Raw genomic sequence first — 15,958 nt, 5'->3', positions numbered from 1 at the left:
GATCAATTTGTATACAGTGTGTGGATATTGAGGTATATTCTATATATGGCATGGAAATTCAGAGGTATATTATATATACTGCGTAGATTAGGATTTTAGGCATATAGGTGGGACACACCCAGATTTAGTCACAGGAATGACCGCTAGGTATATTCTATAAACCTCATCTAATTTTAGGTGAGGTTTATAAAATAAGCCTAGGCGTATTTTTTTCTGCGCCAATTTTTCAAAATGCTTTATAAATTTATAAAAGCACCACTGCATATTCTATGATAAGCAGCATAGAATCTGTTTTACTATTCTGGAATCTTGCCAGGTTCTTGTGACCTGGATTGGCCACTGTTGGAAATGGGATACTGGGCTTGATGGACCTTCGGTCTGTCCCAGTATGGCAATGCTTATGTTCTTAGTAGCGCTCTAGAAATGTTAAGTAGTAGTAGTTCTTCTTTTCTTAACTGAGTCAGACCAAAGATTCTTTAAGGCCAGAATCTAGTCGGGGCAGGAACCCAAAGAACTGATCAATTCCACACTGCCTACATAGGCATTAGTTAAACTATGTTGTCTCGTAGGCACATGCTACCTTTAATCTTTCCCTCTCCTTGCTTGATTTATACTGAATCACCCTACAACATTTCCTTTCTGTTTCACCTGCTGTTCTTGTCGTGTAAGTTGGGAAAGCTCCTAAAAGTGATGACACTTATAACACTTCCTGTGAGGAACTGTGTTTTATTAGGAAAAGGACATGAACCAATTATGATAGCTCAGCATTCAGCAGTATATTACATGTGCATTATAGAAATGTCAATAAATGTATTTACGGAATACTTTTTACAGAGATTACTTTCCTGAGAGCTGATTTAACATCTTTATTTCTCAAGCTGTAGATCAGAGGGTTTAACATAGGGATGACCTGTGTGTAAACTACAGAGACTGCTCTATCTTGAGTCTGGGAGTAGCTGGATGGTGGGCGTAGATACATAAAGAATATCGTCCCATAGAATAATGTGACAGCGGTGAGGTGAGAGGCACAGGTGGAGAAGGCTTTCCGCCTCCCTTCTGCAGAGCGAATTCTCAGGATGGTGGAGAGAATGTAAGTGTAAGAGACCAGAATGATTGTTATCGAGCTCATGTCAGTGACACTACCACAAATAAATAGCACCATCTCATTGACAAAGGTATCGGTAGAGGAAATCTTCAACAATGGAGGAATGTCACAATAGAAATGATTAATTGAATGAGACCCACAATAGGACAATCTAAAAGTGCATCCTGTCTGTAATAATGACTGGAGAGAGCCGACTATATAGGCAGCAGCAACCAGCTGTATGCAGAACCTCTTACTCATAATGACTGGATAAAGCAACGGGCTACATATTGCCACGTAACGATCATACGCCATAGCCCCCAGTAGGAGGCACTCAGTGGTACACAGTGTAATAAAAATAAACATCTGAAGAGCACATCCAAGAACTGTTATGGTTTTATCTTCTTTCACTAAGTTAACTAATGTTTTTGGAGCAATGACTGTGGAATAGCAAAGATCCAAGAAGGACAAGTGACTGATGAAGAAGTACATGGGGGTGTGAAGGCATGGAGATTTTCTTATCACTCCAATGATGCCAGTGTTTCCCAGCACAGTTACCAGATACATAACCAGGAATCCCAGGAAGATTAGGCTCTGGAACTTGGCTAGATCTATGAATCCCAAAAGAATGAACGCAGTTGCACTGGTGCAATTAGTTCGGCTTTCTTTTTGGTCCATGGCCATTACCTATATGCACAAAAAAAGCAAAGATTAAATACAGTTGAATTTCTAGCTTGTATTCTAATATATTAAAATCACTCATTAGAACTTAGGCACACTGCATTACATAGTGTGCTGAGCGAGTTGTGCGCATAAATTCTAATTATTGCCAATTAGTGCTCATTATTGCTTGTTAAGAGCTATTATCAAAGCTGATTAGCTTGTTAAGCCAATTAAGTTATGCATGTTGTTATAGAATACTCTTGGATTTTGGTGCGGATCTCTAGGCATGCTATATAGAATCAGGGGGCCAAAGTTGCATGCTGAAAATTGGGCACACGCCCAAGTTGCATGCACAACTTAATTGATTGACGTGCCCTTAACTAGCAATAATTGGGTACTAAGCCAATTATTGTAGTTTTTTATTTAAACAATCTCTTTGGTACTTGTTCTTACAATGCACTGTTACATAAATATAGATGGGAACAAGTGTTTACTCTAATAAGGCAACTGCAATTTGGTTATAGAGGAAAAGACTTCAGACTCCCAGTCACAGCTGTTTATACTCAAACTAAACTAGCTGACCGCTCTGCTCTGCGTGTCTGACATTCAGTTCACGCTGGCAAGAATCCTCATCAGTCAGAAAAACCTCTAGTACATCGATCTATCAATTTCATATATTCCTTCGATGTGTAACTATTACTTAGATAATACTTAGCTGTGGTTTGTGCTAGGGCAAATTCTACTAGTCCAAGCCCAAAAATTTCTGTACCACCTATAACTAGGTGGTTTACAAGATAACATTCATATTACTCAAAAAAGAAAAAAAAAGAACTACATACGTACACCATAGAATCAATTTCAAATTAGTTCAGTTCTTCATAAGAAGTTTTTAAAAAGGTAGACACGAACAGTTGTGTTTTCAACAACTTTCTATATTGTTTTTACTACTTCATTGTGTCATGTCCCCTACCTCAATGCAAGCGGCGTCCTTGGGCTGTGCAGGGTCCCGTCGACACGCACACTTGACTGATACAGCCCTGAGCCATGTGTGTGTAGTTCTCTGGCTGCAGGCTTCTTGATTGCTTTGCTTCCACCCACCTGGGTCTGCTCTTCCTCTGCCTGGCTTCCCTTGCTTCTCTCCTATTGGTTTTCCGGTTCTTCCTTCCCCTGCTCTTGTCCTATGGTTGTGCCCCTTCTCCCTGCTGATGTTAGATGCCAGCACTTTATAAGCTGAGCTCTCCCTAGACTCCTTGCTTCGGCTTCTACTTTGGTAGGTGTTACTTGCTCAGTAGTGTGCTTTTCCTCTACTTTGTTCTTCGTTGTTGACTTAGCCTGTACCCGGATTACTCTCGTGTCTGCTGCCCGCCTACTGGCCTTGCCTGTACCTAGATTACTCTAGTGTCTGCTGCCTGCCTCCTGACCTTGCCTGTACCTGGATTACTCTTGTGTCTGCTGCCTGCCTCCTGACCTTGCCTGTACCTGGATTACTTTCTTGACCTGCTGCCTGCCTACTGACTCTGCCTGTACCTGGATCACTCTCTTGCCTGCTGCCTTTCTGGCCATCACGTTCATCATCCCGCTTCCTGCTCCATCTCATAAGCCCTGCAGGCCGCCCGCACCTAGGGGCTCAACCTCTGGGGAATGGCAGTCAGTGCAGGTGAAACCCGGGGTTGTCCAGCCACCAAGCAGAACCTGGTCCATGTACCGGGCTCGGCAGCGCTCTACTTGGTACAAGAACTCACAGGTTTGACACATTGCCAAACCTATCCAGACAGTGCATTCCACAAATTGATACTAGTGGAACAAAGGCTGTGACTTGAGTGTCAACATAATGCAATTGTCTAGTCACATCAGTTGAAAGAAACATGGCAGTTTCAGACCTCAGTGTACGTCATGGGCAATAAATCTGTAGTGCTTGTTTCAAATAAAAAAGAAGGACTAGCTGAACAATAGTCAATACTTTAAATTGAAATCAAATAATTGATATCAGTTAATTGGAATCAGTTAGGATTTGCAAACACAACTGGCTATATGCTATTCTATAAGACTCGGCGCTTAACTCTCATAGCGTATATCTGAACAGAGGGTGTGGTCAGGTGGCAATGAAACTGGATTCTTATAAGTTGTAATCTGCTTAGAACTGTGAGGTAATAGTAGGATAGAGGACTGGTTTACAGCCTTGGAAAACCCACAACATGTTAAACAACATCACCGGCATATGTCTCATGATGCTATGATTTGAAATAATTATTTTATCCTATACCACTGTACTTCTACCAAAACATTGCCAGAAAATCTGTACTACTGTCCTTTTCTAAATTATGTAATGTACATATACTATTCGACAAGAATTAACTCACCACTATTGAAGCTCATGTTGGACAGAAAGCTCTTTAATGACTGTCTTGTACTCTGAAATATATAGAGAAATACACTCTAGGGAAATACAAAAGCAATAGTCATTTTCTATTCTCAGAAAAAGATAAATATTTATTTCTCCCTCTGTTATAATTCAGAAACATGCATTCTGTTAGTAGAAGATAACATTAGTTGTATTGATTAATGATTTATTTTAATTGCTTGGATTTTATCAGGGGATTTAAAATTATTTTATAGACCTATGGGACCTGATTACAGAAATGCTATAACCGCCTGATAAGCAATTTGTTACCTTCTTGGTGTTAACTAGAATATGAGAAAAAAACTATCCAGCTCATTACTGCTTTAGCAGTCATCTCAGAAAATACATTTATGAACTAGTATTGAAAAGGAGTTTTGCACTGGCTGCCAGATGGTCAATGTGGAACTCACTTATCTATAGATATTCAAAAAATTACAGATACATTGGGCCATTTAGGGGGAAGTTTTCAAGGAGCAGTAAAAGATGCCTTTTATGCAGGGTTCAGCAACCTGCATATCTCAGTCCCAGAAGTTGCTGAATCCTGTGGTAAAAGAATAATGCTGTTTGCGAACTACATCACAAGCAACCTTATTCTAATGGCCCAGGAGCATCAGCCTGCAAAACTGAGCCTGATGTTCCTGTGCCGACAGAGCAGGTACCCCACAATTTACTATCTATCACTCAAAAGCCTTACTTGCCCCCCTGGCTCCAGACCCCCCCCCCAAACTCAAGCCTCACCCACTCCCACCCCCCAGCAGTAGTTGCACAAGACTATTGCTAGGGGTGCTATTTTGCAAATGGCACCAGGCTGAGCAGGAGTGACTGAGCATTGCTCCTGCCTGAAGACTTCCTGGACCATCAATATTTCAGAGGGTAGCCCCATTAGGGCATCAAAAAGGCTCTCATAAGTTATGCAGAGTGTGACCTGAATATCCCCGTTATCTGGATAAGTTCTTGCACTAGCCATATTATCTAGATATTCTGTGTTGGGCTCTATTCAGATAGTGACACTGAGTATCTGGATATTTTTGACTGCTATGGCCAGTGTTTAAAAAATAATTTTGACCGTGGTTACTGAATATTGACCCATACTCATTTAGTGATGATATTCTGTCACTAAATGGAAAATTAATTAGAGATGTGAATTTGTTTGAAAGGAGCATCATATAATTAAACAACAGAGAAAACGGGTTGCTATCCAGTATCCTTAAATTTCAGGGGGTTTTCCTAGTGTTTTTAATAATTATCAAGCATGAACAAGCCTCAAACAAATGACCAGTTGCTTGCAGAACATCTGTCTTCCAGGAGGAGCTATTCTGCCTCTTTGGAGTCTGGTTCTAGTAAACCCATTCCTAGCTCTTTCTTATAGTTCTAGTAATCCAATCCTTGTTTCCTAGTTCATCCAGCAGGAACCATGCGAGAAAAGGCCTGGCTATTTCTGCCCCATCTCTGGGTTTGTTCCATGTTGCTTCAGTTTTGTTTTCTTGTCCCATTGTGCATTTGGTTCCTGTTTTTCCTTGCTTCCCAATGGCTAAGGATTTCAGACTCTTGTTTGCCCATTTTGTATTAGACGTTTTTGGTTTCCAATTGCACTCTGCCTGAACCCAGTTTTCTCCTCACCCCTCTACTGTTTGAAGGTTTTTGGTTTCCTATTGCACATTGCCTGAACCCAATTCCCATCCTCCACTACTGATTGAAGGTTTTGTGTCCTTCTCAGTTAGGATTTCTGTCCTTTTTCAGTACAGAAACAGTTTTCAGTCATTGATAGATAATGCTAGATATTTTCTTAGTGAACAGAAATGTGCAGTGTTGTTGCAGTTTGATATTTTGGTAGCATTTGACCTGATGGATCATAAAATTGTGTTGCTGTTGCTTGAGGGTATTGGTATTGCTGAGAATGTGTTATACTAGTTTGGTGATTTTTTTTTGTTCGATCTTATAGATTTAGAATTAAGGATGTTTTCTTCTCCCTATGGAAGAACATGTAGAGTTCTCCAGGGATCTCCTCTTTCACCACTACTCTTTAATGTTTTTCCTAACATATTTAGGTTTACTATTGGGAAACAATAAATTTTTACATTACATCTATGCAGATGACATTTCAGTCTTGATTCCATTTAATTCCATCTCTGAAACTGATTCCATGTCGATTCAACACTGTATGTCATTATTATATAATTGGACATTTTGTCACAAATTGAAATTGAACATAGAAAATACAAAATTCTTATGTTTTGACATCAATCCAGTGAATATGCCAAGATCAATTAACATCAATCAAGTTACTTTTGAATTTTCTCCAGTAATTAAAAATTTGGGTTCCTGATTGATAACGCTATAACCTTACTACTACTACTACTACTTAACATTTCTAGAGCACTACTAGGGTTACACAGCGCTGTACAAATTAACAAAGAAGGACGGTCCCTGCTCAAAGGAGCTTACAACCTTCTCTCTTAGACTATTGCAACTTGTTTTTAACAGGTCTTCCACTAAGCCATCTCTCTCCCCTTCAATCTGTTCAAAATTCCGCTGCACGACTTATATTGCGAACGCCTCTATGGTACTATGTAAGCCACACTGAGCCTGCAAATAGGTGGGGAAATGTGGGATACAAATTTGAAAATGTTGAGTTAGAAGGAACAGGTGCAATAATGTGCCGGTTTTCTGTTTTTTAGCTTTGAAAATACGTTCCCCTGAAGACGCTGTCACAGTGAAACATGGCTCCACATTGGGAACAGCAATGGGGATATGAATCTGGTTTTAAGCACTTTGAAGCACTGACATTTGGGTGTTAATTGATCAGCAGCATCACACAACCCTGCACTAGACTGAATGTTCCTACAAGATAAGTGTTATTTCCATCTGAATTCTCCTGCAAAGGAGTGTTATTCACAACTGAATTTTCCCTTAAAGGTGGTAGGCAGGCAGGATCTGTACTGTGATGGTTTAGGGTTGTTGTATGGTGTCACAGTGAACCATGGTAAACTGGCACAATAGCACATTCTGAGCACTGCATATTAAAAAACAAAAAAAATAACTTTAACAGGAGATTGAATTTACGTGTTTTGAATTTTCCTAGATTGATATCCCCAATTGATATGTTTGTAAGATTTTTGAAAGAAAATCTGAACTTTCCACAGGAAGTAGTTCCTCCATTAAATAAGATTTATTATATACCTAGCACAATGAAAAAGGTTGAAGGAGAGATATCAAATGATTTACAAAATGTCACAGCAATTTTGGAGCAATCTATGGATGATGCAAATGAAAGAGGGACATTGATGGTGTCATTTGTTTTTCAACAGGACTTGAATGCAATCATGAGATTATATTTTAAATCAACTAACCGCATCTTTGCAGGTCAAAAGATTTGGCTCTACCCCGACGTGACAAAATCAACTCAGGAAAAAAGAAAAATGTTTCTCTCTATGAGGTCAAAAGTAGTAGATATAGGGGGAACCTTCCTCTTGGCTTACCCGTGTAAATGTCTCATAAGGTTAAATCAGATAAAATATGTCTTTTATGTTCCTGATCAGCTTAAATCCTTTCTGGAAGCAGAACAAAGTCAGAGTTAAAAGAAATGTTCTGCTTCCAGAAAGGATTTAAGCTGATCAGGAACATAAAAGACATATTTTATCTGATTTAACCTTATGAGACATTTACACGGGTAAGCCAAGAGGAAGGTTCCCCCTATATCTACTACTTTTGACCTCATAGAGAGAAACATTTTTCTTTTTTCTTGAGTTGGTTTTGTCATGTCGGGGTAGAGCCAAATCTTTTGACCTGCAAAGATGCGGTTAGTTGATTTAAAATATAATCTCATGATTGCATTCAAGTCCTGTTGAAAAACAAATGACACCATAATTTTTGGAGAAATTAATTAGCATTTTGAATTTTGTAAAACTTACAAAACTTACACTATTTCCTGCCCCCTCTTTTTCCTTTATTAGGTTTTGAGGTCTAAGGAAGCCAAATTGTAATTGAATGTAAGTTTGAAATGACTATATTTGTATGAACTTTATGGCTGTGTTTAACTTGGCAGTATGTTATATCTGTTAAAGTTTATGTAAACAATAATAAAAATTATTAATCATAAAAAACAAAAAAAGTACAAAATAATAAAAAAGAAAAATATATTTTTATGAGCTGAATGTCATATCATAAGATACTGGTGTGAATGTTATACTAGCATTTGAATTTCTAACACCAGATTACATTAAATAGAATCCTAAAGTCAATTTTTGAAAATAATAAGAAACAGCATAAGGAATCACAAGTCAAATGCAAGGTGCAAGGAACGTGAAGAGAGACTTTGAAAAAAAGATTGCGATGAGGGCAAGCATATAGTAAAAAAAAAGTTTTAGGTATATTAAAAGCAAGAAGCTGGCAAAAGAATGGGTTGGACTGCTAGATGACCGAGGGGTAAAAGGAGCACTCAAGGAAGACAAACTCGTAGCACAGAGATTAAATGAATTCTTTGCTTCGGTCTTCACCAAGGAAGATATGGGAGAGATACCGGTGCCAGAAATGGTATTCAAAGCTGATGAGTCAGAGAAACAATGAAATCTTTATAAAACTGGAGGATATAATGGCACAATTTGAGAAACTGAAGAGTATCAAATCTCCTGGGCAGGGTGGTATTCATCCCAGAGTAATATGTAATTTATCTTTAAAATCAAGCATTTTAACAAAACATTGTAGGGTGGCCATTGTAATGATGATTTTTAAAAAGGTTTCCAGAGGAATTCTGGGAAATTATATACCAGTGAGCCTGACGTCAGTGCTGGGCAAAATGGTAGAGACTATAATAAAGAACAAAATTGCAGAGCATATTCAAAAGCATGGATTAATGAGACAAAACCAAAATGGATTTAGTGAAGTTAAATCTGGCCTCACTAATCTTTTACATTTCTTTGAAGGGGTGAACAAATGTGTGGGGGCTGGGCTGAATGACTGACTGGCTGGGTTCACATCAGGCTCTGCAACTTAGATTAAATAATACACTTTCTGATTATTCAGAACCCAAACTTCTACTGACTTCTGCTCAGTCTGTGTTGAGGCACCAGTCCTCAATTTTACATTGAACTTCTTTCATTTATTTTGGCTGGAGAAAGGAAACTTTTATCTTTCATTCATATTATAAATAAATCTCCTCATACCCTATGATTGGAGCTGGATCTATATTTACATCTAACCTTCCTCTTGGACAATGAAGAAAAAGCCTACAGCAACATGCATCAATTGGACCATCCAAGGAAATCAGAACCAGAAACTATAAAGTTCATATCTGCAATCCCTGAGTTAAAAATGTATTTTAACTATATAACTATTTCTAAAATTCTGAATCAGTTAGATTCCTTAAAACTAAAGTCAAACAACAATCTGCATTAAGTCTTCAAAGGAATTCATATAGAAGTGCCAAGTACAGCCTTTAGATTGTAAGCTCTGTCAAGCAGGGACTGTCTCTTCATGTTCAAGTGTACAGCGCTAAGTACATCTAGTAGTGCTATAGAAATGATAAGTAGTAGTAGCATTTGTTTCTGTATTGCTGGAAGCCTTTGATCTCACAGGCCCGGTCTGAATTTACAACTTTAGAAAGGTCTTTTAGATTACTTAAAGCCTTAACCCTGCATTTCCAACTAGTAAAATTGCTGATCCACAGAGTTGACTGCAGTTCCACCCAGTGAAATTTTGCCTAACTAGCTTCTGACTCAAAAAATGTGCCTTGGTCCCACAGAGCATGAGACTTTGAGCATCCCAGTGGTGTGTGGGAGAGGAAACCATAATCCCCACAAACCAAACAGAAGATAAAAGTGCAAGAGGTCAAATACCTACATAACAGTACTTAAAGATCATCTCATTGCCATACCAAAGCTACCCCCAGCACCCCTAGACCACCCTTGGGAACTATGGTGAATGCCATATCAGCTGCAAAGAAATCCTCGATAATCCATACATGAACAGCATTTGACATCCTAGAAATAAGTGAAGCCTGGCTAGATGAAAGTGGGGGTTTATCACTGGCTGAACTTTGCACAACAGGTTTCAATATCTAACATCAACCAAGCCAAGGGAAATGGGGTGGAGGGGTAGTAGTCTTGATTCGGGATACAATCAAACTGCACAGAATATCCATTCCCCACCTACATGAATCAGAATCTCTTTTAATCCAACTTGAAAAGGAGAAACCAATCTGGCTGCTCATGGTATACTGAGCACCTTGTAACAACACATTATCTGTGCAAGAACTCCCTGTCCTGATTACTCAAGTGACCCTGAATTACCCTAGGCTGGTGATCATGGGAGATTTCAATCTACACATCAAAACCCCAGATACTACCACAGCTCCCTTTCTGAACACGGTGACAGCACTAGAATTTACACAGGTGATCAATTCTCCAACCCAAGAAAAGGGTCACATATTAGACCTGGTATTGTACAAAGGGGTGGATATCCCAGAATTCTGGGATAACAGTATTGAAATAACACCCCTATCATGAACAGACCATTTTCTAATTAAATTTTCCCTAAGTGACAACCTGAAAGAAATGGCACCTCCCAGAGTTTAGAAGGGATCAGAGACAAAAAAGCTGACCACGGAGTATTTCATAGAGGCTTTGGACTATTCACATGTGGATAAAAAGACAACTACAGTGTCAGAACAGGCTGACATCTAGAATACACACTTAGCCAAGACCTTAGAGAAAATGGCACCACTAAAAAGGTCTTATGCCCCACTCACAAATGCTTACCTTGGTTTTCTCAAGAACTTCGGATCCTTAAATGTAAAGGACAGAAACTGGAAAGGAGATGGCGTAAATTTCACCTGGATGAAGACAGGCTAAACTGTAGGAAGCACATGACAAAGTATCACCAAGCCTTAACAGCAACAAAAATATAAGTACATAAGTAATGCCATACTGGGAAAAGACCAAGGGTCCATCGAGCCCAGCATCCTGTCCATGACAGCGGCCAATCCAGGCCAAGGGCACCTGGCAAGCTTCCCAAACGTACAAACATTCTATATATGTTATTCCTGGAATTGTGAATTTTTCCAAGTCCGTTTAGTAGCGGTTTATGGACTTGTCCTTTAGGAAACCGTCCAACCCTTTTTTAAACTCTGCTAAGCTAACCGCCTTCACCACTTTCTCCGGCAACGAATTCCAGAGTTTAATTACACGTTGGGTAAAGAAACATTTTCTCCGCTTTGTTTTAAATTTACTACACTGTAGTTTCATCGCATGCCCCCTAGTCCTAGTATTTTTGGAAAGCGTGAACAGATGCTTCACATCCACCTGTTCCACTCCACTCATTATTTTATATACCTCTATCATGTCTCCCCTCAGCCGTCTCTTCTCCAAGCTGAATAGCCCTAGCCTCCTTAGTCTTTCTTCATAGGGAAGTCGTCCCATCCCCGCTATCATTTTAGTCGCCCTTCGCTGCACCTTTTCCAATTCTACTATATCTTTCTTGAGATGCGGCGACCAGAATTGAACACAATACTCAAGGTGCGGTCGCACCATGGAGCAATACAATGGCATTATAACATCCTCACACCTGTTTTCCATACCTTTCCTAATAATACCCAACATTCTATTCGCTTTCCTAGCCGCAGCAGCACACTGAGCAGAAGGTTTCAGTGTATTATCGACGACGACACCCAGATCCCTTTCTTGGTCCGTAACTCCTAACTTGGAACCTTGCATGACGTAGCTATAATTCGGGTTCTTTTTTCCCCACATGCATCACTTTGCACTTGCTCACATTAAACGTCATCTGCCATTTAGCCGCCCAGTCTCCCAGTCTCGTAAGGTCCTCTTGTAATTTTTCACAATCCTGTCGCGATTTAACAACTTTGAATAACTTTGTGTCATCAGCAAATTTAATTACCTTGCTAGTTACTCCCATCTCTAAATTATTTATAAATATATTAAAAAGCAGTGGTCCTAGCACAGACCCCTGAGGAACCTCACTAACTACCCTTCTCCATTGTGAATACTGCCCGTTTAACCCCACTCTCTGTTTCCTATCCTTCAACCAGTTTTTAATCCACAATAGGACATTTCCTCCTATCCCATGACCCTCCAATTTCCTCTGTAGCCTTTCATGAGGTACCTTGTCAAACGCCTTTTGAAAATCCAGATACACAATATCAACCGGCTCCCCTTTGTCCACATGTTTGTTTACTCCTTCAAAGAACTGAAGTAAATTGGTCAGGCAAGATTTCCTCACACAAAAGCTGTGCTGACTTGGCCTCAGTAATCCATGTCCTCGGATGTGCTCTGTAATTTTGTTTTTAATAATAGCCTATACCATTTTCCCCGGCACCAACGTCAGACTCACTGGTCTATAATTTCCCAGATCTCCCCTGGAGCCTTTTTAAAAAATGGGCGTTACATTGGCCACCCTCCAATCTTCCGGTACCACGCTCGATTTTAAGGATAAGTTGCATATCACTAGCAGTAGCTCCGCAAGCTCATTTTTCAGTTCTATCAGTACTCTAGGATGAATACCATCCGGTCCAGGAGATTTGCTACTCTTCAGTTTGCTGAACTGCCCCATTACGTCCTCCAGGTTTACCGTGAAGTCAGTAAGTTTCTCTGACTCGTCCACTTGAAATACCATTTCCGACACCGGTATCCCACCCAAATCTTCCTTAGTGAAGACCGAAGCAAAGAATTCATTCAGTCTCTCCGCTACGTCTTTGTCTTCCTTGATCGCCCCTTTTACCCCTCGGTCATCCAGCGGCCCAACCGATTCTTTTGCCGGCTTCCTGCTTTTAATATACCGAAAACAATTTTTACTATGTTTTTTTGCCTCTAATGCTATCTTTTTTTCGTAATCCCTCTTGGCCTTCTTTATCTGCGCCTTGCATTTGCTTTGACACTCCTTATGCTGCTTCTTGTTATTTTCAGATGGTTCCTTCTTCCATTTTCTGAAGGACGTTTCTTTTAGCCCTAATAGCTTCCTTCACCTCACTTTTCAACCAGGCCGGCTGTCTTTTGGACTTCCGTCTTTCTTTTCTAATTCGCGGAATATGTATGGCCTGGGCCTCCAGGATGGTATTTTTGAACAGCGTCCATGCCTGTTGTACAGTTTTTACTCTCTCAGTTGCCCCCCTAAGTTTTTTTTTAACCGTTCTTCTCATTTTATCATAGTCTCCTTTTTTAAAGTTAAACGCTAACGTATTTGACTTTCTGTGTACAGTTACTTCAAGGTCGATATCAAAACTGATCATATTATGGTCACTGTTATCAAGCAGCCCCAGTACCATAATGTCCCTCACCAGATCATACGCTCCACTAAGGACCAAGTCTAGAATTTTTCCTTCTCTCGTCGGCTCCTACACCAGTTGCTCCATAATGCTGTCCTTGATTTCATCAAGGAATTGTACCTCTGTAGCGTGTCCCGATGTTACATTTACCCAGTCTATATTTGGATAATTGAAGTCACCCATTATTATCACATTGCCCATTTTGTTTGCGTCTCTGATTTCTTTTATCATTTCTGTGTCTACCTGCTCATCCTGGCGAGGCGGACGGTAGTATACTCCTATCACCGTTTTTTTCCGTTTTATACATGGACTTTCAACCCACAATGATTCAAAGGTGTGATTTGTGTCCTGCTGAATTTGTAATCTATCTGAGTCAAGGCTCTCGTTAATATACAATGCTACCCCTCCACCAGTCCGGTCCACCCTATCAGTACGATATACTTTGTACCCCGGTATGACAGTGTCCCACTGGTTATCCTCCTTCCACCAGGTCTCAGTAAAGCCTCTTATATCCAATTTTTCATTTAGTGCAATATATTTCAACTCTCCCATCTTATTTCTTAGACTCCTAGCATTTGCATATAGACATTTCAGAGTAAGTTTGTTGTTCTTATTTGCATGATGCTTAGTACCTGACACTATTGATTTGACATCTTTTGTCCGATCTTTAGTTGTATTTAAGGGCACCTGGCCTACCACGGTCTGTTGTGCAACCTCACTACCCACTATAGTATTTCTCTCAATGCATTGCACAGGTTGCCAATTCAACCAAGCAGCTGTTCAGTATAGATAGTAAACAGCCTACTGCAACCCCCACAATAGAACCAACCTGTCCAGTCTAAACTGAACTGCAATGATTTTGCTGTATATTTGCCAACAAAATTAAAAGCCTCCGCCAGGATTTACAGTCAATCCCACCTAGTCCCCAACCAGTTAACCAGAGGTGCACAAACTCACCCCCTCCTGACAGAGGCAGATGGGACACTTTTAACCCAATGACAGAGGAGAGCCTTGACAAAATCCTAAGAGACCTTCGACCAACTACCTGCTCCCTTGACCCCTGCCCATCAAAGATAGTGCAGCAGGCAAGTATAGGCCTCATAGAAGGTGCCACAAAAATTGTGAACACCTCTCTTTCTAAAGGGCAACTACCAACAGCATTAAAAAGGGCAGTGGTTCACTCTTTACTAAAGAAAAACAACCTTGACCACGACAAACCTGAAAGTTACCGGCCAGTGTCCAACATCCCATTTCTAGGGGAACTCATAGAACAAAACAGTCTGTGTTCAACACAATGATTGGCTAGAAGAGAAAAACTGGCTAGATCCATGTCAATCTGGATTGAGACCCAGTTATGGAGCAGAAACACTCCTTGTATCCCTACTAGATGATCTTCACAGAAACCAAGACAGGGTATTTGCATTGGTGTTAGTACGGCTAAATTTCTTAGCAGCTTTTGACACTGTGGCTCATGATATCATGCTAGCACAACCTGCAGAAACAGGTATCAATGGAACAGTACTTGCCTGGCTCAGATCCTATCTATCAGACAGCCAACAGTCCATAATGTTTGGCAGTAGCTCATCACCACCATGGACACTGATCTGTGGGGTACCACAAGGATCGATACCGTCACCTATTCTGTTCAATATCTACCTCAAGTTACTAGCTGAGCTGATTTGGTCAATGGGCACTCATTTCTACATCTATGTGGATGATGTGCAACTACTCATACCCATTGAACTTGACTTACCCACAGCCTTGAATAAACTAATTACCTGTCTAACATCAATTCAGGAATGGGATAAACACAACAAACTTTGCCTGAACCCAAGTAAAACTGAGCTTCTCTGGGACCCTAACACAAGTAGATACATACCTGACATCAAGATCCCTTTTGGGGAGTATGAACTCCCCCACAAATCACAAGTCAGGAACCTAGGAATACAGCTAGATTCAACACTTACTTTGAGTCCCCAAATCCAAGCAACCTTCAAGAGTTGTTTCTACTATTTGCGACAGCTACGCTGCCTCTCTCCTTATATTGAGAAGGTAAACCTTATCCCAGTTGTGCGTGCCATGATAACATCAAGACTGGATTACTGCAATGCACTATTTATTTATTTGTTACTTATATCCCACATTTTCCCACTCATGCAGGCGCAATGTGGCTTACAGAGAATTAAATAAGAGTACAAAGTTAAAAGCTTAGGCAAGCATAAAAGAAGCAAATAGGAGGGGAGAAACTAACAGCGTGAACTAGGCAGGGTAAGGGACAAGGGATGCATCAATCAACATGGTAAGTTGGGGGGTAAGTCTTAGCAAAGAGGAATGTCTTTAACAACTTCTTAAAAAGGGCATGGTCCACTTGAGCTTTAAGGTGATGAGGTAACCTGTTCCAGTGTTTGGGACTCCAATAACAGAAGGATGAGGCGAAGATTTTCTTGTACTTGACACCCTTACAATTCGGAAAATGGAGGTGGAGATAGGACCGAGCAGCAGAGTTGGCATTTCTAGGCAGAAGGTCGATCAA

At 40.2% G+C, this 15,958-nt stretch overlaps 1 protein-coding gene across 1 annotated transcript; it reads right to left on the bottom strand.

Annotated features, from left to right (window-relative positions):
- Nucleotides 1-814: 814 nt before the first annotated feature.
- LOC115460510 (olfactory receptor 1020-like) lies at nt 815-1,762 on the bottom strand. Its single transcript, XM_030190282.1, has one exon. The coding sequence runs from the start codon at nt 1,760-1,762 to the stop codon at nt 815-817; it is 948 nt and encodes a 315-aa protein (XP_030046142.1).
- Between the last annotated feature and the right edge of the window lie 14,196 nt (nt 1,763-15,958).

The sequence above is a fragment of the Microcaecilia unicolor genome, chromosome 1 (assembly GCF_901765095.1).
Source record: "Microcaecilia unicolor chromosome 1, aMicUni1.1, whole genome shotgun sequence".
Taxonomy (NCBI): Eukaryota; Metazoa; Chordata; class Amphibia; order Gymnophiona; family Siphonopidae; genus Microcaecilia; species Microcaecilia unicolor.
Note: the sequence above shows the minus strand (reverse complement) of the source record. Positions and strands in the feature narration are given on the sequence as shown.